The sequence below is a fragment of the Diceros bicornis genome, chromosome 9, assembly GCF_020826845.1.
Source record: "Diceros bicornis minor isolate mBicDic1 chromosome 9, mDicBic1.mat.cur, whole genome shotgun sequence".
NCBI classification, from domain to species: domain Eukaryota; kingdom Metazoa; phylum Chordata; class Mammalia; order Perissodactyla; family Rhinocerotidae; genus Diceros; species Diceros bicornis.
The window spans coordinates 81,462,268-81,489,339 of record NC_080748.1 but is presented as its reverse complement, the minus strand read 5'-3'; the positions used below and the strand labels follow the sequence as shown (position 1 = coordinate 81,489,339).

Genomic DNA, 27,072 nt, shown 5'->3' with positions numbered 1-27,072 from the left:
CACCAGAATCTTAAGAATTTTCAGTGGTTTTGTACTTCTTTTTAATTTTCTGAAGTAAAATAAGCATAGAATCTTGGCTAATCGAATTCTGTATGTCATTTCTAATGCCTCATTTTATGTTAAGTATCCTCCACTTGTCACTTAACTAAAATTTCTCAAGAGCTGTTACTGTTAACTAGATCTTGCTGTCAGTTGTCTCCGTTTTCTGCTCCTTTACACCCAGAACCATCCATCTGTTTTGTATTACTGGCCATAACAAATTCTGAAGACAAGGTATATTAGTTTTTGAGACTTGCCACTCCTTCCAGGAGCTTATGAACAGTCAAATACCTACCAGAGTGTTATTAAGTAGTGAAAGGACCTAAAAGGACCACTGAAGGTAAAAAAGAAGAGCCTCAATCTAGAAATGTAGAATGGGTGTTGAAGGCTGAGCAAGTATGCCCTACTTTTTCGTTTGTTGACTTGCCACTTACTGGTTGGTTTGATTCCTTCACTATCACCTTTGTTATTCAGTTTTTTGTTTGCTCTTGTGTTTTTTTTTTTTTTTTTTTGACATTCAGTTGTCCATAATTATGGAGTTACTAGTGGTGTAGTAACCTGGATTTGCATTTGCTAATACACTGCGCTATACATTTTGTAGCAGATAAGCCATTGTTGATTTTCAGATGATTAGATCACGTAGCTTGATCTGTATTGTGTAGCTATAGTTACTAGAGTACTTTGCAGCTAGGAAACAATGGAAGAGGGATATGTAGGGGACCCCATGTAAATTAAAATGGTGGTGGGGGTGTGATTGAACTTCATTGGAAGTCATTTGAAAAGAAGATTGTTCTTTTCTTGAGCCTCCAGTGGTTAGAGGATGTTGAAACAGTTGTATTTTTTATACATATTTAGTTTTTTATGTCTGAAGCCAGTAAGTTAAAGAGTAGAATCTTCAATGATCCAGCAGTCTCATCATCACTCAAGCAAAAGTGTGTGTGTAATAGTGTTGGTATATTATCTAAGATGGGTACAACTCTTAGTTACTAATCCTGGCTCATTAGGGTTAGAAGAAAATGGGGTGGTTCTTTGCATACTTTTAGGTAACAATTCTTTCCTCCATTTTCCAGGCTTTCACTATGGATTAAGTAAATGACAAGTAACAAGGAATTAACAAAGGAATATATAATTGCAGCTGGTTCTAAGTGCTGTTGAATCTCTTATAGTAATAAAGTGGCATAAAGAGGGAGCAAAAATGGTTTTATGGTCCCATAATAGGAGATCCGTTATCTCCTATTACTGCTGTCAGTAATATCCCTTATATGTTTAGAGCAGAATTTAACTTTTTGTTATACAGTATGTCTGTATCCTATCAGTCCTTAAAGTGGGAATCCTGTTTGGAGAGGTTAAAGTATTAGAATTAATGGATGATGAAATCAAAACTGCACAGCTAGCTGTTAACTCCTAATTTTACTCCACCAAACTACCTAATTGGAGTGGTGACTGGAGCTTGCTTGGCTGGTGTGCTAAACCTGTTGGTTTGTAAATAAGGAAATGAGGTTTTGTGCCAAGTGCCTAGGCTAGTTGAAGCCATAACTATTCTTTGCACATATGCTCCTTTTGCATTAATGATGTTATAAAAGCAGTGATAAATGAGCTACAGTTAATTTAAATGACTACTATAGTGGAAAATACTTTGGTTCCATAAGGAATATGTTGTTACGGTCTATGAAGTAATGAGTTGTCACTCAACTTCCCAAAGGGAAAAATGATTTTCTTTTCACTAGGAGCCCAATGTAATAACCAATACTTTTTCTACCAAACTCAGATAGGTAGACACTAAGATAACTTCAGTGTGTAATAATCTGAACTTTAAAAGCAGATGAGGGAGGAGCGAATGGCAAAGTTGAGCTAAGAATTGGTTTTATTTTACTCTTGTTTCTAAAGGTCTTCCCCTCAAGTAAATTGAGCAAAGTGCCATTTGCAGAAGAATTCTAGAAATATCAGTGACTTGTATGAAATGAACTACACGGAATGCCAGGAAACAAAGATAATAGTTTTAGTAGAGGCTTTCTGCTCCAAAGAAAGTTCATGGCTTCCACAGACAACAACTAATCAACATACGTATATCGAATTTCAGTAATTTTTCTGTAATGTTACTTTAGATAAGGCTTTTATTCTTTGTTTTTACAGAAGCTATGTTAAAGATGTCTTTTGAACTACGTCTTAAAATTGATGGATTACTGTACAAGGAATATATAGAAACGACCATCAGTCCTCAAGACCACAGCATGGTTAGGGATTCAAAGGGGCATGATCATGAGTATTTAGTAAGGTGCATTTTCTTGGGCAAAATTGATTGCCCTCTTATTTTTTAACCTGGAATTATCCAACTTTTATATTTGCCACTTCATTCTATATTCAAATTTATACATCCATCACCTTTTATAATTGACTATCTCCCAAATTCCCCAAATTTTTATTTGATTTTTAGAAACTTCTTTCTTAACTCTAGAGACACTTGAAGTAATTTCCTCTGCTGAAATGAAATCTCAGTTTTTAATGTGAGGTTAAATATGTGCTAGTAAAAGTACAGAATTTCAAAAATAACCACGTTTTTTCAACAATTTAATTATAAAATGAAATCCAAATACAAAGAGGTAGTAAACTGATGTGATTGGTTCTCCTTGGTTTGGAATGCTTTAAAATGTCAACTTTGTCTTGTACATGCTGATGTGACTTATCGTTTTGTCTGGTATGATATATGTACAATAGTAGATACAAGTGACTTGAGGTGATGCTTTCAATTACTGAAATTATCATCTAAACAGCAGTGGAACATTACCATGTTGAAGTTGCTACTGCTGATGCTTTTCACAGTCTACAGCTAATTATTCCCTCTTTAAGTTGATGCATATTCACACACAAGTTATACAGTAGGAATGTTTGTGTAGGATTTTATTTTTTGGTCAAATATACACTTTGTTTTAAAGGAAGCAATTTTTACATGTAATTTACATTTACATTGGATGTGAGAATATCTGATTTACTAAAAATGGAAGCTAGGGTTATTTTCAGACAATGCAAATTTCCTTTATTTCCTCTAGTTTACTTGGAGAGAGGATGTAGGAGCTAAGAGGTCACAACTTAAATTTCACAGTATAAGTCTGCTAAATATGAAACATGGTACTGAGATACTCAGTTCTTTTAAAAGATCACTAAGCTAGTAGCTTTATATTTCAAATGAATTCCTTCAATAATACCACCTGCCCCTTCCTGGTATTTTAGTACTCCTGGGAATTGGCCGATGTCTTTGAGTCATTTTACCGACGTTGAGCCTTTTAAAAAATTTTTCTTCAAATTGAAGGCTTTATTTAAAACTAGCAATTGTGGAAAATAAAGTTGTTTTCTTCTCAAAGATCTACTTAAAATAATATGTATTCGGTACCTCGCGTTCCTTAAACAGTGTTTTTAATCTTAAACTAGTCCTTACAAATTTTTAACACTCGCAGTTGAAATGTGCATTAATGTTTAATGTTTCGAAAAACGAATATTCAATACACCATAAAAATCTTCAAAAGTTGTTATAAAGAAGAGCCAAAGAAACACTAGTAAATGTCTGAACTAGATGTTTTTACCATATATTTTCTCTTAAATTTAGCTTAGTGGATAATTTGGCTAAAGAAATACAATTTGTAGGAATACTGTCCAGTTCGTTGGCGTTTGAAACATTAATCCTGATAGGATTTTGATAGGATTTTTTTCTTTTTAAAGCATGTTGTGAGTATACGACATTTGTTTTTCAATCTGTGAATTGTACATTTGTACTGTGCCTTATTTCTACCGTGTTCTCTCTGCTTTGGTCATTTAAGAAGATTCTGCTTTGGACTTGCTGCGTGGTTAGATTCGCGGGGTTCTGGTTCCGGGTGCGTAGACCACTGTGCTCGCGCACGCAGAGAAGTCCAGCCGGTCGCTAGTGGGCGCTGTGGGTCCGTGGAAGCCGTCGACGTGGTGGCGCTCGTCCAAGCCCTTCTGCGGGCGAGCATTTCGCCGAGAATCCAAGCGAAGAATTCCTGCCACTTCTCCATTTCGGCGCTATTTGTCACCGTCGCCCCTAAATTCCCGGTCACCTTGGGGAGGACGTGAGTGTGCCCCGGAGGCTAATTAAGGAGAAAGTCCCGCGGCGGGCGCGGGTGTGCGGGCGGCACTTGCGGGACAGTGCTGCCCTCGCGGGAAGCGAGGCGCGGAGGGTGCGAGGCCGGGACGTCTGCGCCCCAGTGTCGGCTGCCCCGCCGGCGCCGCGGCCCGGGAGTCGTTCTGCTTCTACCGGCCCCGTGGACTTTGGTCGGGCCTCAGCTGACGTTTGGAACCGAAATCAGGTGTGAAACGCATCACTGAGGGGCCTGGTGGGGGCAGCGAAGGGATGCGCGTGCGGGGTGTGAGCCAGTCCCTGCAGAAGTAACCTTTCATTTTAAGGAGGAAGACCCGCCGCGAAACCCGCTGCCTTCGACTCCGCAGGGAAAGTTTCGCCGTCGACGTTGTCCCTCTGTTGAAGTTAGGACACTTGCCGGGCAGTGGAAGGCGCGTGCTGGGCGCGGGGACAGGTGGCCCGTGCTGTCCTTGCTCCTGACTTGGCCGTCCCTATCAGCGTCCCCACCCCGCCCCTCGGGGGGCGCCCGGTGCACGCGCAGAGCCCCCTCCTGCGCCATGTCCCCTGCGCTCGGCTCGCGCGGCCGCCCGGGGCCGGGGGCGGGGCTCACCTGTCAGCCGGCGCCCCGCCTCGAGGCGCCCAATGTCAGGAGGGGGCGGCTGAAGGACGGGCCGACCGCCCAACCGGCGCGCGGCTGCCTTGCGGCGGGCCAATGGGCTGCGCGGCGCGGGGCGGGGCCCCGCGTTTATAGTGCTCTGACAGCGCGCCGGCGGCGCTGACTCTCCTCGGCGGGGACGGCGGCGTCGGCTGGAGCAGGAGCCGCGCGCAGAGCCGGTCCCGGCGCCCTCCCCGCACACAAAGGCCCGCGCGCGTCCGGCGCCCGGGCGGGGACCGAACCCCTGCTGCCTGCTCCGCGAGCCGGGAGCCGCGAGGACTGAGGAGGCTCCCGCGCACCCAGAGGCGCCCCTCGCCGCTCCGCGCTTCGCGACATGGAACCGCGCCGCCACGGCGCCCGCGCGCTCGGGCCGCTGCCCGCCCCCCTGGATCTATAGTGCGAGGCAGCCCCGCTCGGGGCGCACCGCCCGCAGCCCGCCCGCGTCTTCTCTCTGCCTTTGTGTCCCGGCCGCGCGCCTTCCCCGCCGCCCCGCGCCCGGCACCCTGGAGCCGCACGGGAGCCGGCCGTCCGAGCTGCGTCCGGCGCGGCGCCCCGGAGCCCCGAGCCCGCCGCGCCGCCGCGCCTCGCGCCTGCGCTCCCGCCCCGCGCCCTGAGGGCCCCGAGGGGAGCGCCCCCGGCCTCGGCGACTGCTGGAGCTGCTCGGCGCGCCCCGGAGCTGCCTGCCGTCTCCTCCTTGTCTGCCCGGAGGACTGGGGCTCCTAGCCCCGCGCCCCATCCCTCCGCAGCCCGGAGTGCGCGGAGCTGGGCTCGGCTTGGCCATGGCCGCGAGGAGGGACTCGTTGTGGAAGTACTGCTGGGGAGTTTTGATGGTTTTATGCAGAACTGCGATTTCCAGGTCGATAGTTTTAGAACCCATCTATTGGAATTCCTCGAACTCCAAGTAAGTGGCGTCCGCGATCTCCTTCGGTCCCCGCCCCGGTTCCGCCTCGCCGCGCCGTCCGGGCGGGAGGAAGGGTCGGGCCGCGGAGCCTCGGAGCCCTGTTTCTGGAACCTGGGTTTTCTCCGCTCCCCTAGTTCTCTGTCCCCCACCCCCGCCACATTTCACTAGGTGGAGACTCCTTGCTCGGCTTTCCAGCCGGAGCGCCAGCCCCAACGCTCCCCGCCTTCCTTCCCCTAGGCGCTCCCGGCGCTAAAACCTCCTGGCGGCTCGAGTGTCCTGTACGGGAAGGTGTCCGATGGCGATACCCGACCCTCACTTCTTTTCAAGGACGGAGAACATGGCCACAAACAGGGCTAGCTGGCGCGTGGGGCTGGCGGGCTCTGGAGAGAGGCGGGGATGCTGCGTTCCGGAGGAGCGCCGGAGCTGGGTCCGGGCCCCGCGGGCGGGCGGGCCCGGGGCAGTGGAGCGCACTCCGGAGAGGGGAGCCAGTGGTCCCTGGGCCGCCCGCAGCGCCCCGGATCCCGCGCGCCTCGGCGCCGCGCCGCCTGCCCGAGGGTGCGCGGGGAGCTCGCCTGTTCCGCCAGAGAACTCGGGCGGCGAGCCCTCTCCTCCCCGCCCGGGAGACGGGGCTTAGGCTTCTCCCGGCGAGCCCTCCGCACATCGGCCTCTCCCTTAGTTTCTAAACCAAGGGCCCCAAACTGTGCGGTTCCGATAGCTGACTTGATTTTTAGGACGCCTCCTGCAAAAGCTTAGGGCCTTGCCCAGTCGGCACTGCTCCTGAAGCCTTCGCGCTTGGGCAGCCTGGGCAGGAATGGATCCTTGGATACGACCTGCTTTTATCAAACAGTGCAGCCGGGAGAAAGCCAGGCCTTCTGGAGATTAACTTGGAGTGTGAGCTACCAGAGTACATTCAGAATTTAGAACAGGCGATCCATCCGTAAATATAAATGGCCATGATTCGTAATTAGTCATCTGTGCTTTCAGTATTCGATATTACCTCATTCTCGGGATACGTTTCGAATCACAGCCAAGAATGTTTTACAGAACCATGGAATTTTAGCCTTGGGAAACTTGAGGGAAAGTATGGAGACATTGGCTGGTTCTTGGAGTAAGCATGTGAGATCAGAAGCAAAATCGATGGCCTAATTCAAGTCGAGCAAGTTCGGCATGGATTTAGGAGTAGAGATGAGAGATTGATTTAGAAATGACATCTTAATTAAAGGATTGTGTCCAATCTTTAAAAAGTGGTAAATTTCAAATTTACCGACATGTTAATCAAGAATTCTCTATTACACAGGCGAGCACCGCAATAGCTGTAAATCGGAGTAAACAAATTCTTGCCTGATGCTAGGTGGCACTTTCCAACACTGTTCATATTTAAAAGTTACTTAATGCATCCTCCTTCCAGGTAGCCTGATCTTGTATGGACTTCTGTTTTTCTTCATGTAAGATATTGTATTTGCCGAGAAAGTAGTGGCAGTGACATCTTTACACGGATCCCGATTTGGGAGGCACCAGGGGGTCCTGGGCTGGGACCTGCGCTCAACGGCCGGCGTCCGGGCGAGGCGGGCCGGAGCCGGGGCTGGGGGAGCCGGGATGAGGCCAGTGCTCGATTTGTGCCTACAGAGGTCACTCTACCATGCACAATGCTCGCGGCGCCAGCCCTCACCACCTCCCGCAGGCTGCCTGCTCCGCTCCACTTTGCACTTTCACTGATGGACTGTCTTTGGAGGCTGAATTTTTTTCCCCATCAAGATTTAAATTAATATTTAAATCTTGTTTAAAGAAATTCCCATTAATGCCTCCAGCGTTTGGCTCAGTATATGTATCTTAGCGTTAACTACTAGTTTGTGTGTATCCGGGAGGAGAATTAGAAATACCTACTTGGAAAAAAAGGTAGAGCAATAATTATTACCACCTAAGGTTTAGACATTAATATCTTCTTTTCCTAATGTGTTGGGGGGTGTGGTCACTGATATTTACTCACCATCCTATTGATTAGGATTGGTCTGTTTTTCTGAGCTATGATCACAGAGTTAGAGACCTGCTGGAGGCTTGTGTTCTGGAGAATCCTGCCTCCCAGCACTGATGATGTTGCTGTTGATGTGATTGCTCCAGTCCTCAAGAGCAGAATTTCATTTAGAATTCTCGTGATAATGGCTTGCCTGGAGGATTGGATAATTTGTCCCTGGAAAAGGTCTGCTTAACAAAGTATACAGCTGAGTGCTATCTTGAGAGATCAGGAAGATTTCTTCCTGGAAGAATGATATGAGTCTTTTCTAAGTTTGAGAATGAGTAAAAACCCCTGGTGCCAAGGAGTTGCTCTATTTGGGGAAGTTGCATATTTATTTCCAGAGGAAAGTTTCAGTCAGTAAATACGATGTGGCAGGAAGGTAATCAAATGCATTGAAGTTTCACATCAGTTCATGTGAACTGCGGAACAATTCATTTGTAGTGAAGCAACCATCAGTAATTAGATTTGTTTCATTCGTAGGTCAGCTTTTTTAGCAGGTGGTCGACATAGGGAGCCTGCAGCAGCTGTTTGGACACAGAGTCCAGAAAATCCTTTGTAAATTCACTGTCTCCATAACTACTTTAATCACACTGTCTGCTCCCGTCCCTGACAGTTTATGCAGTTATGAAAAGAAGTTCTATACACTGAAACATTAGCAACTGCCCTATTAGATTCTTCACATTGCATTGATAGGCTCTGGTAGAGTTGCGTCGCTTGTAGCCATTTAGGTTGTTGAGCTATTTATTTTTTAACTCAGGAGAGAGTAGCAAAGCCTGGCTTTCATTTCTAATTAACGTTTCAGTAAAACAATTTTTTCCAAGCAGGATGTTTTTGCCAAAATAAAATAGTTGGCTCTTTTTTAAAAAAAATGTTAATTTCACTTTGGGGTGAGCAAGCCTGTATTGGTATGGTATTCTAGAGTGAATTACACTGACTGTTGGAAATTTCAGTCGAGCATTAGTTTCTTATGTCTGGCAGTGCTGTTCCTGACACACCACATACTTGTTGGTTAACAAAGCATTTTGCTTTTCCCATGGTTTTTCCCTTCATAATACTGAATTCCTGATATTGATTGACTTGATACAAAAGAATGGCTGGATAATATCCAGATAACCTGTAATACATGGGCCCCACCGCAGTCAGGCTCTGAATAAATACGGAGCTGTCAGAGATTGATAAAATAAACTACAATGGATAGCGCTGTTTAAACAGTCCATTCAGTACCATATATAAGCCAGCCTGCCTTCCATTGTGTCCGAAATTCTTATTTTTGTAGGTAAACAAATGCGCATTCAGCACAGATTGAATAGCCCCTTGAACTATGCTCCACAGTTTGCATTTGGGTTAATCTTGTCGGTTTTAATACAGAGAGAAAAAAGCACAAAGCACCAGGGGTGGAATTGTTAGTGCTTTCCTGTCCACATTCCTCACATTTTGTCAGGATGATAAACTGTAGGTGATGGACTGTCGTCGTTCCACCGGACAGCTGAGCCAGAGGAGCACAGAGACGAGCTCGGTGATATCTTACAACATGCTTGGTAGCTTGCTTTTCAGAGAGAAGAGAATTTATTTGGGAATCGTGTGTCTAGGGACCGCACTTTTTAACCTCAGCAATTACCGCCTCGAGCCTCAGAAATGGGAGCCGGAGGTTAAGATGATTTGTTAAGCACTTGGTTCTAAATCTTTCACAAAGCGTAGCTGTTGACACTTGTCCTACCCATGCAAAGAAATGCAAATGACTCCAACATTGCTAAATGCTTCTGACTCCCAGGCTAAAGTGAGAGGACAGGTGAATTAGCTATCATCACCAGAACAGCTAAAAATGACATTGCAATGGTTTCTCCATACAGAGTCAGCTGAAGAATAATCGGTATATTTAGATTAATTAGCGTGAAACCACTTATCTGTACGTTTACTGAGATAAATCCGTTGGTTGGTGGATCTGCACGACAATTACCTTCAGACCCACATTGCAATTCGAGCTACTAACTCCTTGCTCCCTTACCTTCCCCTGAAATGCTTCAGGTAGCTCCCGGGAGGTCGAGTGTGACACCTAGCTTAGAGCGATGTTTCCCGGTGCGTTCACCTAGTGGGAAACGACTTGAGATCCCAGCATGACCGCAGTGATGCGTCATAGGAATGGGAGTGGCAGGGAGGGAAAGACAGACTGGACCCTCATCCAAAAAGATTTTTTTAAGAGGGATATTTCTTGAACATGTTATGAAAACTTTATTCTTCAAGTCTTCTATTGCAAATTAGACAAAAAGAAGTGCTCTTCTAAGAAAAATAATAGTTAACGTGGTACTCCTGTCTGCCTAATCTCTGCCTTCATTTGTTGCTGACATAAAGACCTGTTTTTCAGGTCACTTATCATACATCTACATAGATTTGCTTATGAGCTCACCCTTTGTGTGGTGGAGCAGAGCCTTAAAAAGGAGTGTTCAACTGTTTAAAATATTTTGATTAAAATATGCAGAACCCATAGAACTATAAGCTTCTAGTCAGGAATTAGCTCTTTCAGAGAAGAGCCCCCTCCCCACTTTTTTTAAGGCGAGGAATTAGAATGGAGCTGGGAGAGGAATATAAGAAAAGCAAAGAAGGAATGATGGCGAATGGCACAGTGTTCCGAACAGCTTGGAAAAACTCCTGTGGCTTCATTGTCTCTCTAAAGCCAACGAATACAAAGACATAAGCAATTCAGTCCTTCTCCCATGATGGAAAATGTAAACCGTTGACATGGCTCCCCTGTTTAACTTGTTTAATTCTCATTTTAAATTCAGTACTATACTAGCCGTGTGAACTCTGAAGATTTCTTTAGTAATCCATTTTGTAGTTCCGAATCAAAAACAAAGTGAAAGGGTCTGACACAATTTGCTTTTATTTTTAGGCAAATCAACCCTGGTCATAGTTAATAAGGGGATTACAACCCAGACTAGGTCTTTACAGATGTAATGTAAATCAAGGGCAGAGTATAAAGAAACTGATCTCTTTTGATTGAAGTATGGTAAAAAGGCATAGAGAAACTAGCAGCAGTAATCTGATTGTATGGCAATAAAACCACCATTTTCTGTCTTTCAGATAAAAATAATGTGGTAAATCCATGCAGTTCATAAGATGTAAAGGCAGATAAAGGGTGAAGCCATGGCAACATATAGATTAGCTTGATGTTGGAAATGACACGTCTCTGAAAAGAGAGTGGAAGCGAAGGCCCTTGCTCCAGGCTGTTGGCTATTATGTGAGACGCACACAGACTTGGAAACTGGGATTAGAAGGTATGAAAGCCCTGCTTGTGGCCTGGGGATGGTTAGAGCAGGAAAGAAAAGCTGATCAGTTCTTGCTCACTGGTGGCGGATAATATAGCAAAGGTAGATTTCATTGACAGCCTGTTTTAGAGACTGAGATTGGGGCTGATTAAAAGTTCAGATCAGTGCAGTTGTGAAGGCCTGCGAGATCTCCCTTTTTAACTCCTGGCCTAACAGCGGCAGCTATTCTGTAGGATTAACTGCACTTGGCGGTCCTTGCCTTAATCTATTTGGGCTTCAGGCAGGGACATGCTGGGAAGAAACAGAGACCAGAAGGGATAGGTAGAGCTGGAGTTATCTGGAAAGAAAAGAGAGACCTTTGATTTCAGCCATCTTTCAGACCCAGTGCCATCTCACACCGGGTGAGAGAAGCAGAGGTAAACATTATGTATTGTCCCTCGCCCTCAGTCAGATAACTCTGAGTTTTGTCTTTCTCACCCTGGAAAAAAAATCTAATAAAATAAATAAAAATGGGAATTGAGTTTTCATTCAAATCAGTACTAATTCAATATGCCAAACCCATGGGCTCTATCTAGATGAAATTTTACTCATAAACGTGAGTCTTAGCCTTTGCGTCGAATGGGATGGGTGCCATTCGTGTAAACTAGAGGATTGTAAACATGTTAGCGCTGCCCAGCTTTAAAGTTAAAAACGAAAAAGAATCACCATGCTGTTGAATCTTATTGCCCTCTGTCCTGAACAACCTTGTAAATAAGCTGGACTTTTGTTTTTGCCTTCCACACTTTGCATTTTAGTCATTAAACAAAATAAGCCATTGAAGCCGTGCTTGGGTTACATGCAGAGAGACATCCGCAATTGGGTCAAGCCAGAAAGGAAATATTTGCTTTATTGCCTCCTATTTGGTGTTGCAGAAAAGTCTCAGCACTTCTTTAGCAGAGTCTGAACTCTTAAGACATTGGCAATACTGAAAGCTACAAAACAGCCCAAGTGTCTTTCTTGATGGAGTGGATAAGGGATTCTGTGCTGTGCTCCTAACAGTAACTTGGGGCCTTTCTAGAGTAACACGTTCTGTGAGTGTCTGAAGATCTACGTTAAATCCTAAATATTCTATTTCAGACCCATTTCATTGATTTTGTTCCTAATTCTCAGCCGACTCCACCATCTGTTTCATTCGATTATAGATTTATTACATTTGTTGCCTGTTTTTCTGGTCATTACTATGTAGCTTTCACCGATTAAAAACATTTAGAAATTATTGCCCGTAGACCTGCCTTACCAGTGCCTGCTACTTTACCTTCCTTTCTAACATAATTCAGAAATCTGTATCAAAAGATCCATTGCACTTGTGTGTATTCGTATTCATCAAAGAGTAGGGACACCCTCTAATTTACAAGCTGGTCGCATCCGAGCACCTTGCGTTCTACATTTGACAATGATTGTTAATGGCCCATTCAGCTAAAGTATTTGCTTGTTAACAGGGAACAGAGCATGATAAATGTCCAGCAAGCTTGCGGCCTCCTTCAGCTTTTCAAATGCAGACTGGTGCATATTTATGGCAGGCAAATGACAAAAGAAGAAGCTGAATTGCCCTGGCCTCCAGCTTTCTATTAAGAACAGGGTTAAAGTGATTAAAGAAATGATGCAGGAAATCGCTGCCACTTGTTTGCTAACGTCATCCACCATTTAGCTTTGCATTCTACCTCTGTGAACTTATTTTAGAAGCCTTAGAGATAAGGATGGTTGGATCTGGGAACCAGTGAAAAGAGAGGTGATCAATTATGAAATGTTTTCCTTGCACACTGAATGCCAGGTGAACCTATTTCTGTTGCTCCTGCAGAGAATCAGCAGTGGCTCTTTATTTTCGTTTTCATGTATAAATTCAAATATATAATTCTAGTCCAAAGCATTTTGTGGCTGGTGAGTGCATACTTGCTGATTTCAAATAAAAAAACATAGTAGGAGAAAGGTCCGTTAAAGGAAAACAGGTTGTTTCTGCCCTTAGTAATTCTCTAAACAAAATATGAACAAAAAATTGGCAGTCATGAAGTATTAATAGTTTGCTATTTCCACTCTCTAAAGCACGGATAGGGAGACGTTCTAACGTCTCAGTGATGGGCAGACATTCAGAACGCTATGAATGAACCACTGGTGTTCTGCCTTGCTCTGAAAACTTCATTTTCTTCAGTACTGTAGATTCTTCATGTTTTCTATATAAAACTATTAAAGAATTCAGTTCATTTTCTCAGTTTAAATTGGGTTGCATCCAGTTTTAATTACAGTCCTTGTATGTTCTTTCAGTACTTGCTAGTCAAGTCCCTACTGCCCCAGAGGCGTTAATCTGTGCTTTTCATGTACTGATTACTCTTGTATCACTCCAGAATTCTTATGAGTGCTACCCACATTTCTTAAACTAGTAGGATCGGTGTGTTTGTGTTGAAGGAAAACAGGTGATTACAGACCATCCTAAGGCTTCAGCTTGTTTGGTAGGGGTGTGAGTGTGTGTGTGTGTGTGTGTGTGTCAAGTGCAACTCCCTACTGTCTGCCCACTCGACTGTTGCTCCCCAGTCCACACTCCCTGCAGGATACCTAACCTTTGTGCATATCAGAATCTCTGACCTCCAGGGCCACAGTGTCTGAAATGCCCTCTCCCAGCATCTCTTCAGCCTCTCGTGTTCCAGCTGAGGAACCTGAGGCACAGCATGGTGCCACCCACCTGATGAAATGCTTTTAAATCTTGCTCTTTGCTCTTTCCACCAGTGAAGCTGGCTCACTGTGGCCTGGAAACGTTTGCCCTGAATTGAAACTGCCTAATGAGTGAGTGGGGCTGGGCCAATTATGTTCAAGGCCGGCTCAGAATGTATCTACCTGCAGAAGAAGTTAGAAAATGTCAGTTTTCACTTAACCACCAGAACTATATTTTGGGTACGTCGTAGATAAAAACGATCTCTCGTAAGCCCTGAATCCCCCTTTGTCTATAGGAAAATGAATCTTCATTGTAACAGACTGTCCAGTAAAGTTCACAATTTTCCCTAGGTGAGTGCCCTGTCTTTATGACAGAGCAAACGTAATTTCTTTAAATCTTTTCTCTGTAATCCCACAGCACGTTAGTTAAACATCTAGGGCATAAAAAGAACATTATACTGTACACTACACTATCATGATTCATATGTAAGTCTTAGTCCCCTTCACTTATCCCTAAAAAGGCAGGGACAAGAATTGCTTTATTTCATCCATCTCCACCTGCTAGCTAACACTGACGTTCGCTAAGTATTAGTCAATGAACAGACACAACCCAGATGTATGTTTTTGGCTGCCAATGTTATGTTAACATACCACCTGCTACGGGAGCTCTACCCTCCAGACCAGCAGCTCTAAAACTTTAGGGCATCAGAATCACCTGGAGGACTTGTTAAAACAGGTTTCCTGAGGTCTGGGTGGGACTGGAAATTTACATTTCTAACAAGCTCTCTGCTGGTGCTGATGCTGGTCTGAGACCACACGTTGAGAACTATTGCCCTAGATCAACTATTTTTGGAAAACAACTCGACATTAGATCATCATCCTCTTAAAGGCTGTTTAAGAATCTGAAGAAATCTGTGGTGCTTGCCTGGCTGCTCTCTTCCCCCATTCTTACCATGTTGGAGACCATAAGGGATCATCTAGATCATTGACGGTGGATAATTCACTGATTTATTCAACAGCATTTATTAACTGTGAACAAACAAAATATGAACAAAATATGTTACTAGACTCAGAATACGAAGAGGAACAGTCTCTACCCTCAAGAGACTTAAACCCTAAGGCAAGTAGAAGGAATTCCCGGGGGAAACAAGTACATTCTGTGCTGTGGTGTGTGGGAACTGTGTGCAGGGGGAACAGAGGAAGGGGATGGCATTCATCCTGGAGGGCTGTCGAGAAAGCAGGCCAGGGGAGAGGAAACTGAGTCTGGGGAGATAATGAGCATTTCTAAGCAAAGTCACAGTAGATCTCCGAAATAAAGAAAACAGTAAGCAAGTCAAAGTGATAACATTTCAGCTAAAGGAAGTGTGTGTCTACAAAGTGTACATCTGCCAGCATCTAAATTAGTTCATACATCTGACCATAGCTCAAAGACAGATGCCACAAATGAAACAAATAGACCCTGTGGGATGGCTAACCCAATGATTTCAGCTACCTTTTTAATATGAGAATTAGCAGTAACTATTGGTTTTCAAAATGTGTGTGATGATAATGGAAAGGTCAGGCAATTTGATTTAGCAAGCCGGGCAAGTGCTATTTTAGTTAAGAGTACATGCTTTGGAATCTTTCTATATGGCCCAATCCCAGTTTCTCCATATTTTAGCTGTGTAACTGTGGGAGCAGTATCTTCTATGTCTCTCAGTTGTCCCATCTCTAAAATGGGGACAATAATCTAATAGTACTTAATAAAAGAGTAATAAAATTGTGGTCAGGATTAAATGTGGTCAGGATTTTAAGAGCAAAGCTCTGTGCTTGACACAATGAAGCAATAGAGGTCAGCTCTTGTTAATAAAAATTAAGTGAATATCTATTAATTGAATGTCTAATATCTTGGCTATGGTTCAGTTTGCTTTCCACGTGCAAACGCAGAATAAATAAAAATAAAATGTTAATAAAGATTATAACATGGTACTTTCACCTTTTAAAGTCTCTGATGTTATATTGTATCTTGCTTATCTGCCAGACTTCTATTCATTCTTGAAGACTTCTCTGCTGTATGAAGCACTTTTTATTTCCGTTCTACTACAAGTTACATGCTCTCTTCTCTGCTTCCTACCCCTGATACTTTGTTGTGACATTTATTACCCAGGACATGCTCATTCAGCTTCTCCACCACGGACACTGGTGGCCTGGGCTGAAGCGACCTTGTGTGTTCTAGTACAGGGTACAGTAAGAGGCTGGGTTGTTGAACGAATACACAAATTCAACCTGTAGGGATGGGCAATGTAGCATTTTTTGCATTAATATTACAACATATTTCTTATTTAGAAACCTACGTACCTGATGCACATGGTTTGTTTTATTTAACGACAGTTGTGTTTAGCTCTGACTATGTGCCAGCTGCTGTTCTAACTGCTCAACAAATACTGCCTCATTCATTAAATCTTCCCAGTAATCATCTGAGGGGGGTACTTTTATGATCCCCATAATATCAGTGGGGAGACTGAGGCAAAGATAGGTTAATTAACTTGCCCAAAATCATATAGCTAATAAGTGGTACAGCCTGCATTTGAACTGGATTACTCTGGTTCCAGGTCCCTCCTAATTCTCTACCTCTTTCTTACACCATTGCATGGAGTAACTAGAAATTTACAATTTCTAGAAATTACAGTTAGAAATTAAGCATGCCTTTCCTCAAAGCAGTACCTACAAGGTGGATAAAAAGAAAGTTTTGGATATAATTCTTCTCTTGTCCATCTTGATTTATAGTCTTTCCTATGATGGGCATGCAGTTCTAAATGGATCCTTTGAATCTTTGATATAGCAAGGTTCTACCCAGTGGAAACTAGGCACTTATGAAAGTGTATAATGTTAATGCACTTATTGAGTGTTATTTCTTTGACTATTAACATTTTCCTTTCAACAATTTAAATATTTAATTCTTTGCTGGGAGAAAAAGAGGTTAGATTTTCGAGGAGAGTTACATTTGGTGAGATGCTGAGCGTGTGTCAAGCTAAGGAGATAGTATGACATCTTTTTTAGAGTCTAGTCACAATTAAATGCCATTTTATTTTGGATTTTGGGATCTATGCCAGCTTCCAGCTTGTCAGAGCTGAGAAGACTCAAATCAAGTCCAGGCCTATTTCTACAGCAAACTGGGATGCTGGCTTCTTGCCTGTGGATTCATTCAGTATAGCCCATCTGGCTTTCGATGTTGTGCAAGTTTGGAGCAGTTTGTTTCAGGAAGCCAGGCGATGAAGATCGGTGGTCCTGGGCTTCTCTTGACTCCACAGTGAGTCTCCGTTTGCATTTTCCCTGGGGCTTGTGGTCTGCTTACCTGCAGCCCAAGCAGCCAGCCGGAGGTCTCAGCCAAGCTGATCTTCATTCCTGTTAGAGCTCAGAACCCCAGGGCATCCTCAGATCTCCTCCTTGTCCGATTGCCTGGAGTTTAGTTCAGTAGCAGCCTGGTTGAATAAATTACAGGATTTAACTTTTGGTGTGTTTTTGTTTTTTGGTCAAGGTAATTCCAGGCTGCTTGTGGTGACTGAGCAGGAAATAAATACATTGTCCACAGAGTTACAATGGCACGCTGTTCACGTTTTTATAAGATACACAGTTTTGGGATGATCTGTGTGGAAGTCAGTGACCCGATCCGGTTTTACTCCTTTTTAATGTTAGCAGCGCAGACCTGGCTGCTGTGTAGCCCGCTTTGTTCTTCTCGCCTCTCCTCTTCCCGTGCTCTCCGGGCTGTTGCAAAATGAGAGGTGCAGGAAAATGTCTCCTGTCCTACGCCCACAGCAGACCTCTTCCCGACCTTGCTCTGGAGCCCGGGAAGAAGGAAGTGTCCAGGGGGCAGCCATTTCCGTGGTTGCAAAGCGATTGCACACAGCCTTACAGATTGTGTTGCTAGACTTCTTATGCTTGACTAGCAGGGAGAATCTCCTCTTATGTCAAGAGAAAACTAAAAGAGTTTTGTCTCTTCTTAAACTTTGCTTATTATAAAGTGTTCATTCTATAATTAAAGAAACATCTATTGAGCAGCGCTGGGCTGGAGGGCTCGGGGTCCAGCAGTGAACACAACAGGCTATGTCCTGGGGTCACACTCCAGCTTGAAGAGCAGGAATCGGATCCCCTTGGTGTACACTCTTTCTTTCAGTGCTATTTTCCACACCAAGGGGGAGAGGTTTCGTTCACCCGTAAAACATGAGCGAATTGTTTTTCTAGATAGGCAGAATTCTCTTAAATTAAAAAGATGTGATGATGAGAAGGAAAGGGAATAGAAAGTCTTGATAGAAAAGATACACCCAGACTCTAGATTGTGATATTGGTATGCACTAGGATCTTAATTCCATTTCTCTGAGTTTTTAAAATGCCAACCCCTTCCATGTATGATTTATGTGTGCCTTTCATCTCTGTGATTCTCCCACTCAGGAGGATGAGCAAATGGATCTCCACACTCAAATCTAAAACAACAGAGAACCAGCTGGAAATGCCCTTTGAATTTCTTTCCATATGAAAGCCATTCTTTCTGGTGCCTCACCTATAAATAACAAGAGTTCCACCTTCCTTTATAGACTCTTGCTAAAAGCATGGTTTGGAACAAGACTGTACAGGTGCAAACAAATTACAGTTGGGACAGAAGCTTGCACCGTCTCCTGCCTCTGAGGGTTATGAAATACTTGTTTCGGTAATGGAGCTGGTATGGTGGAGCCCGCGTGACAAAGGTTGGCCTTAGTGATTCACTGGGCTGCTCACTTTCCCACCGCACATCACAGCAACCCCGTCTTACTTTCAGGTCCCCTAGTTTTGCCTTACCTAGCTACAAAATATGTCGGATTTTTTTTTTTTTTTTTTGAAAGTTTTGAAGGAGGACATGGTTTAGATCAGTTCCGTAAATAAAGGCCTCTATTTTTTTTGTTTTGCCGTAAGTGGTTGATTTTTGTTTTTAATTCCGTGGCAAAGATCAGCTAGTCTCTGTGAACTTGTGAAGAGGAAAATGGTATCTCTGCATCACACACTTAAAGTCTGGCTTACAGACACAGACATGTCTTTCCACCTCAGCTTGCTCTAGGCTGCCTTTCTGTGAACTGCAGGTTTTTATTACTGTGAAAATCATGGTATGGATAAAAATTAAATAAATACTTGTGTCATTTTCCTGAAAGAAAGTGTAAACTATGAGAATATTATCTTTGAGCATTTTCAAATAAAATTTACCTTAGCCACCAGTGTTTTGAGCATTATATCACAAATAAAAAACAAGATTAACATCAAAAGGAGTCAGTTTTCATTCAATTGTGCAGCACTGTAGGCTGTGAAATTTAATATTATTTTGACTTGTAGGGTAATTGTAGAATGACAGAGGGAAATGTATTAAGTTTGAATAAAAGTGTACTCGGCAGCACACACAGACTGCCAAATGCAACTTGAGGTCATTGGTCCAAGAATGGGGCCCTCTAGCTCTGTCATTGCAGATCAGAATTTTATAAATAAAACTTTCTTTTAGACTCTCGTTTAATACTTCCTTCCCACGAATCATAGATGAAGAGGCACCCACCCCTTGAAGAGTTGCTGAACTGGTTTGTGCGCCCATAGGCTCACAGTCCATTTGAATTCTGTGCTTCTCATCTTTCCTGTTCTTGAAAAGATTTTCCTTGTCGTTGGTGTGAAGTTTGAAATGCACACCCCCCCCATTCTGAGTCTCGGATTTATAACACTTTAAAGGTCCCAAACTGTATAGCCTGCTTTTATGCCTCTTTTCTTTTCCTTGAATAAGTCAGGTTCAAGTTGCAGATGCTATTTGTTTTAGAAAAGTGTGAAAGAAGGGGCACCTGTGAAAACAGGCTGTTGTTCCAGCACACATCCACTCTCGAATTAAAGCAGAAAATGTCAATTAGAGCCTCCAATTACTACCTTGTTTCTGGAATGTTTAAAGCCACTGAGAAGATAGTGGAGCACCCATTGAAGTTTGAAGATAATTACTTGTTACTCCAAGCAGTGGTATCTGGTAACCTAATTCCGTATAAACCTGATACCCATAGCTACACCCCACTATCTCTCTGGTTTCAGAATAAGTTTATGCAGAAACCTGTTCTGATGTTAAAGTGCAAAAGGGGGCAGTAAAGTGCTATCCACAAAAAAGGAAATATTTTTTCCCCAAGTATTTCTTATGGTAGATATTGCCTAAGACTTTCTTGGGCCCTGCTTTTACTTATTCATTTTATAACAAACGCTTCTGTCTGGGGCATTTAGAGACTATCTTATTAAGCTGTAGCTGCAATCTAAGCATTCAACGGAAGTAATGCAAGACGGAATATCCTGCCTGTGTATGAAATTTGCCATCAAATTCACATATGCACGGATTTAAGTCGTTCTTCTGGGGGCTTTATATTCCTAAGTGCACAGAGCGTGTCTGAAAGGAATCCTGGGCTTTTCTGCGCTAATGCTATTCTCACTCCGTGTGGACGTGGAAGGCCCAAGTGCATGGTGAAGCCAGGGGTCAAGGGTTTGGGCTCATGCAGAGCAGCGTGCATCCTTTGTCAGGAGGTAACTAGAAAGACCAGCCAGTTCCAGTGAAGCAGCCGAGTGCGTTTCCCCGTTCAGAATTTCAGACTAACCCATTTACAAACTGAGTGCTCTTCTTCCCTACAGCCTTTGACATTTAATTAAAATAAAAATAAAATCACTTTTATGAGAAAAGTACATGTTTTTCAAAATGTGGTAAACTCAGAGTGTGCTTAATACAGAAAGAACTCTGGCTTGTGAATAAACCTATTATGTGATGTGATTTTTGGTGTACCAACTGCTAGGGTAAACCTGTTCCTAAAGCTGGGACTCAGATTTCCCGAAATGTTAGCCAACTCCTAGATTTGTGCAGTTCAGTGATTAAGCATAAACTGCATCCCATATTTTTCATTTATTTGAATAAACTCAAATGTTGTACATTATTACAGCTTTTGTGGACTCAAGAATTGATTTATTAAATAGGCCACAATTCATATTATAATAATTTTATTTAATTGCTTTCCAAGGAACTGCGTCAAAAAAGTTAAAAATCTGGCCTTTAATTTTATTTATTTATTTATTTTTGGTGAGGAAGATTAGCCCTGAGCTAACATCTGTTGCCTGTCCTCCTCATTTTGCTGAGGAAGATTGGCCCTGGGCTAACATCGGTGCCCATCTTACTCTACTTTGTATGGGACTCCGCCACAGCATGGCTTGATGAGCGGTGCATAGGTCCGTGCCTGGAATCTGAACCTGCGAACCTTGGGTCGCTGAAGCAGACCATGTGAACTCAACCACTACACCACCGGGCCGGCCCCCTGCCCTTTAATATTTTAAATGCTTATTTTTTAAACCAGAGTTGTGATAAATTGCTCAAGAACATGATACAATTTGTTTTCTGAAACTGTACATTAGAGCGTAATGTTCCAATCTGATCATAAAGGCATTTAGTGTTTATTGCAAAAAATTCTGAAAAAATACGGAAAGCTAAGGATCACCTTAAGTCCACCCTCCAGTGCCCAAAGCAGCCTCAGGTAAAGGCCCTGTGTTTGACCATCTGTGTATGTTTTCTCTGTGTCATCAGCAAAATATGCAGAATAACAATCCACATAATTGTGATGTGTGTATATCTTCAGCTGAAATTAGCCATTTACTTACAATAATCATGTACTGTAATGATGTAATTTTGAAATGAAAGGAAAAATAAAAGCAATTCTCCATGAAGAAAGTAAGGTCTGTTCACGACTCTTGCTTTGCCTTGCCATGTGCTCCAGAGATAGAAGAGCATCACCTGTGGGTCTCCTGCCCCCTCATTTGCATATTGTCAGGATTTGCACTGGTCCTGTTACATGAGTAACATGGTCTCATTTCTTAGATGGATGATACCTGCCATAAATATGCAGAAATATTAGATATTTAAATAGATTTTGATGTACGTAATAGTACATAGGCACGGCTCTGGAACTGAGCTGACACTGTTTAAATTAGAAGCACTGTCGTCATGTCTGTCTGGAGGGGGTTTGCCTGACCCAGTTATTGGTTTGCATACAGAAACTGGTCATTCTTGTCTACATCTTTTTATTTTGTGTCAGCTTGATATTTTTGCATTCAGCTACAACATATTGATTTGTCCTTGTTTATATGGTACTTTTGCATATTCTTCGATCATTTACCTCCACATATCACTTCCCTCAGGAGAACCAGGTCTTCTGTATTTCGTGTATATTTTCACAGACTGTCTCAGCGTGAAGAGGCCACTTAGTGATTTGGCCATTCGTCTAGGTTAACCTACACAGTTTTGGCCAACCTTGAAGAAGAGTGTAGGAAATCCTTGGAGGTTTGTCCTAAGGTGCGTGTGTTATGGTCAGGGGCAAATGCAGGAGCAGGTAAGGGAGAAAAGAGAAGCAGGGAAAATGGGGCATCCCTGGGGGTGTTGGGGTTCCCCTACGCAGCTATCCCTGAGCATCTCAGCTACTGGCTTCCCATGGATCCTCCTGTTCCATCGGGCCAGGTTCAGAAGGTGAAGGCAAGCACTGCCTCCCCCTGATTTACCCGGCAAGACCTGGTAATGCAATACTGGTCAACAGAAGACTCCAGACTTGAGATCACAGTGTGTGATGCTCTGGTCTGTCAAAGAAAATTGCGTGTCATGACCCCTGAATTCTTAAGTGGCTGGTTTAAATGCATTCTGCTAGTTTTTTAAACAAGCATGGATTCCCATTGTGGATTAAAACATTGAAAAATATTGTGTCACACAATGGCTGTAGTATTGAAAAAGTTTCTACAATGATGAATATGAAGTTGAGATATCTAGATTATTAGAGATTGAATTTTTAGATCTAATATTTAGATTATCAAATATTAATGTCTAATTTAGGTTATTGGATTGGTCCAGAATATTCCCCTTGGAAATATTAGAGTCTATTTTGGTGAATAACTTTTAAAAACTTGGATGAAGTTTGATAAGTCATCAGAAGATAAAAACAGATGCTGACATCAAATCATTTCATTTCAGGCAGGTTAACTTGGAAACCCTACTTAGAGTTTCCATTTTATTCCACAATATATATTGTTTCTATATTTGATTCAAAGTCATCACCTCTGTTGTCTTGCTTAGCAATGATTCATTGGGAAAAACCGTAGGAGTTGCCTATTTCTTCTCAGCATGCCCCACTCTTGTGGCATCCCAAGGAAGCCCTCCAGTGAGAAGCACGAAGCCACAGCTCCAGTGCGCAGGAAGCAGTTCTGAGCCCCAGGTTCTTCTGCCTGGGAGGAAGATGTGGCTTTCCCCTTCAGGAAGGCAGCAGGGTGACTGCTCTGACTTGGAGTAGCCTGGATCAGAGAGGGCGCTGGCCTGGCTGTGTTCTCTCTCCCATACTGGACAAGAAGCACTGTAGGTCTTTGTCTTTTGTTTTGGATTAAAATCCAGCAGACTTTATTAAATGACACCTCTAACCACTTTTTGTTTGAACGTAGTGTAACAAATACAACCTCATTTGTGTGGTATGAGTTGTAACTGTGGGTCTTTTCCACTGTGCTTCTTTTAGTTACAAGATGAACATTATCTCATGACACAGAAAAATATCTGTTTTTGATGTCCACTATGGAGAGTCAGTTTAGTAATTTAAAATCAGCTATGTGTCACCACTGTAATTATTCTTTTTCTTTAATACTTCCAAAGTCAACTTAGGTTAAGTATATTATTGAATATTACAAAGTATTCAGGGCATGGTTCTGCTGTGTAGTCTGACTTATTAAAGTGTCTAAGCAATCTTGAGGTAAAAAAAGACAAATATAAATGACCTAGCTTCAAAAACAGAACTCAGTAGTTACTGACGTGATTTTAACATATGGGGCGCATTGTTTTCCATTCAAAAGTGGTATTATTAAGAAATTCACCCCATTTTCTTTTCAGGTACGTTCTGCGATTCTCATAAATTGTTTGGAGTCCATCTGTAGTGTTACATTTAAAACACAAATTCCGTGTTGGTCTGTTTCTTCCTCACCTTTTGGCTCTTAGCCTCCTGGGGCAGGGCGAGGACAACAGAGTCTCAGGTGATTCCCTCAGAAGCAGCCTTGGCTTTAGGCACAACTAACGTGCGTGGCGTGGAGCTGGACTCTGATGCTCACAAACCTGTGTGTGGATTGACTTGCTCTTGATTTTCCTTAACTTCATGGCGTATCTATGAAAAGCTCAATTTAGAAAAAATGCACTTCATAAAACCAGATTTATGCTTTAATGTGATGCAGTGAGAACTGAAAAGTGTGCAGGGAAAGGGGCTTTTCCTGTTGTGTCTTCTGTTTGGCATGGGCGTGTCTTCATCTGTTTTGCATGTCATGTACGTGTGCAGTCATTAAACGAAGATAATGTGATGTAAGGTGCTTTGATCAGTGCTTAGCAAAGAGTGGGTGCTCACAAGCAGCAGTGTTCTTGTTATTAGTAGTTCTGGAAGTGGTTAGTTGCCTTGCGTTTTAAATAGGAAGGGATCGTGGAGGACTGCTGATAGTCATACACCCCCAGAGAAAACGGTCCCAAACTCCATCTGCCCTCTCCTTGCACTCCAGAATCACACACTCCCGGATGGTGTCTTCTGGAAATCCCTTCTCTGCTCTCAACACACCCCTGTCTCAGCTCTAGGTGGTTCTATCTTCAGAATTCCTTCCCTGCCTGTGATCTGCAAATAGTTTGTGGCAATTGACTTAAATTTAGTTCTTTTATACCTTAGCTTCCCTTTGTTCTTTCATATTGTTTTCAACTAATACGTTTTTTATTGCACATCTACCATATGTCAACCCTCGGGCATTCAGAACTGACTCAGGCATCCATGGGAGCTGCCTGCCCTCAGGAAGCTGGATAGTCCATTCCTGGTGATCAGGATCTTCTATGTTTCTGTCACTCAGAGCATCTGGCACAGAATAGGTTGCTTTCGTTGTTACAATCACATTGCTCTTGTTTGCTCTCATGTTGCCTTAGAAATTGTGAGGGCTCCTGGGAGGCAAAGGGGCTTCTGGGGCTCAACTGCACATAGTGGTAATGTGGGCAAGAAATCTGCGATTCGGGCTCTCGACTCAACCACACCCTTTGCTCAGAAACTATAATCTCATCAATTAAAGTGATGGTGTGCTAACAGGCTTATTTATATCTATAAATACTTAAAAAGTAAACCTCTAAATCATTCAAGTATTTGGTCCTTTCATATGGATTTAAAGAAAGAAGCAATAATTTTTTTTAAAGAACTCTTGGAACAATTACTTTTTTGGAACAATTACAAAGGATCAAATTCTTGCCTTACTTTTTTGCCACTATGTATTCTGAAACATGAACTAATTCTTTTTGAAGCGTGAGGAATAGTGGGTTTTGTTGGGATTTACTTTGATGGACATATCAAATATGCTTATTGAAATCTGAGATTCCTCCCCTTCCCTTCCACTTTGATAAGCCATCCCGTGGGTGACCTCTCCCCACACATCACTCCCCCATCGCTGACCGGTATAGCTCTTTATGTAATTTGTGCCTTCTGAAATGTGGAGGTCCTTGTATGTGGCCAAACCAGCCCATATGTCCTTCTTGACCTCAGCCCATCTGCACCAGCAAAAGCTGGAATTCGGATTTGATGAGTGACGAGAGAGTCATGCGGAGTGACTTACATGGCCTGGCAGGAATCTCCGGTGAGTCTTTCATTAAGCAGGGGAAAAAAAGTCTTCATGAAGGGAACAGGATCTTGGGAGCATTTTGAATGAAGAAAGAACTTAGTGAGCCGAACTTTAGACATAGGGTGTGATGTGGGAGAGTTCTAAGATATGCAGAGGTGAGATAACAGCTTGTGGGTGGGGGCAGTTCCAATGCATTTTCTTAAAAGAATTGACTGTATGGACAAGAAAATTGGTCCATCTGGCTGCTAAGAATTGTGATCTCTGCAGCCTGAGCAAGCCCCCGGGAAAGTGGTCCACGTGAAGGTTGATGGGTGTGAAGATCAGAGCTCTGAGAGGAGGCAGGAACGAGCATCCAGGCTGCAGACCTCAGCTCTGATTTACGAATACTTCTAACAACACCTGATATGCGGTGCTCGCTCTGTGCCAGCTACTAAAGGAGCAGGTTTAGGATAGAAAATGTTTCGAGTGAGGTGGGAACCCCCAGGCAGGAGTTGGCCTCTGGTTCTTGGATGCAGTGAAGATTTCCTAAGAAGGTCAAGAAATACGACGTGAGAAAAAGGATGTGTCAGGAAGGTGAACAATGTAATGCTCACGGTATTTCATTTGTACCTACTGCCAGGCTTCTTGCACCTGCTTCCTAAACACAGCCACACATCAGAATCACTGTTGAGGGTGGGAGTAAAGACTAAAAAGCCTTGTCCACAAACGTTCTGATTCAGTCCTTCAGTCTGCCCACCAAAGCCCAGAGTTATGTTTCATGCACAGAGAAGGTGGCCTCGCCTAGAGAGAATACGCAGGCATTCAGGAGGTGGAGGGAATGCATGCCCTGGGAGTCCTTCAGTCCCCTGGAGGTGAATTTTCAAAGCATCTCCCCAGAAAACTGGGGAAGAAATGGCCAAGGAGGTCACAGAGAGGTTCTTACTAAGTGGTGATCTACGTTTGTCAGAAGTTCTAGAGAATTCCTCAAGGGTGCACACGTGGTTGTAGGAATTTTTTCATTGTTATAAAAAATAATCATTTTGAGTTCTTCACAGAGAGATTTTGTTAGATGATTCTTGTTCACTTTTATTTTTTCTTGAATGAGTGAATGTCGCATGTCCTTGCTAAAGAAGCTCAATAGGAAAAAAAAAAAAAAAGACCATCATTTTTGGGGGTATCTACGATTCATTGGGATTATAAAATAACATATTCCCAAAGAATAGTGACAAGCTACTGTGTGCAGCGTGCATTTTTCCTGCCATAAAGAGTATTAGTTTTTAATATAAATCTATCACATAATTTCTGTGGGGTTCTGTGATGCTTCATAACCAATCTCATGCACTTTTCAGACAATTAACACCATTAGTGTATATCATAACCTGTTCCCTCAGTATGGATTTGAAATTGGGGGTGCCGCATCATCCTGGCTTTCTGTCTCAGTGAATTATGACCTGTTAATCAGCATGGCTGGTGGGCTTCCCTGGTTAAATAAAGGGTTGGATGGAAGGATTCAGACGTGACGCTTTGTTCTCGGGCTTTAATATTTTAATGAGCCTGCAGGCTTGGCTGCTTATGGAGGAACAAGATGGGATTTCTAAGTGTGTTGCTAGTGTTAGCACGTGTAGAAGGGTGTTCATTAGGAAGCTCTTGTTTCAGTTTCTCAGAGAAATTCCCCATTAAGAAAGATCTTTCAGCAGCGTGGCTAGCAAGGAGAAGGGAGGAGGGAAGCTTTTAGCTTTAAGCATTAAGGGGATATTGTATCGGTACTCTTAGTTCTAAAGATTTGCCTCTAAGAAT

At 43.1% G+C, this 27,072-nt stretch overlaps 1 protein-coding gene across 1 annotated transcript in view; it reads left to right on the top strand.

Annotated features, from left to right (window-relative positions):
• The first annotated feature begins 5,399 nt into the window (after positions 1-5,399).
• EFNB2 (ephrin B2) overlaps positions 5,400-27,072 on the top strand; it is a 44,931-nt gene continuing 23,258 nt past the window's right edge. Inside the window, exon 1 of the mRNA XM_058548462.1 lies at positions 5,400-5,685. Coding sequence (XP_058404445.1) covers positions 5,564-5,685 — 122 coding nt within the window. The 5' untranslated portion in view covers positions 5,400-5,563. The remainder of the gene's footprint in view (positions 5,686-27,072) is intronic.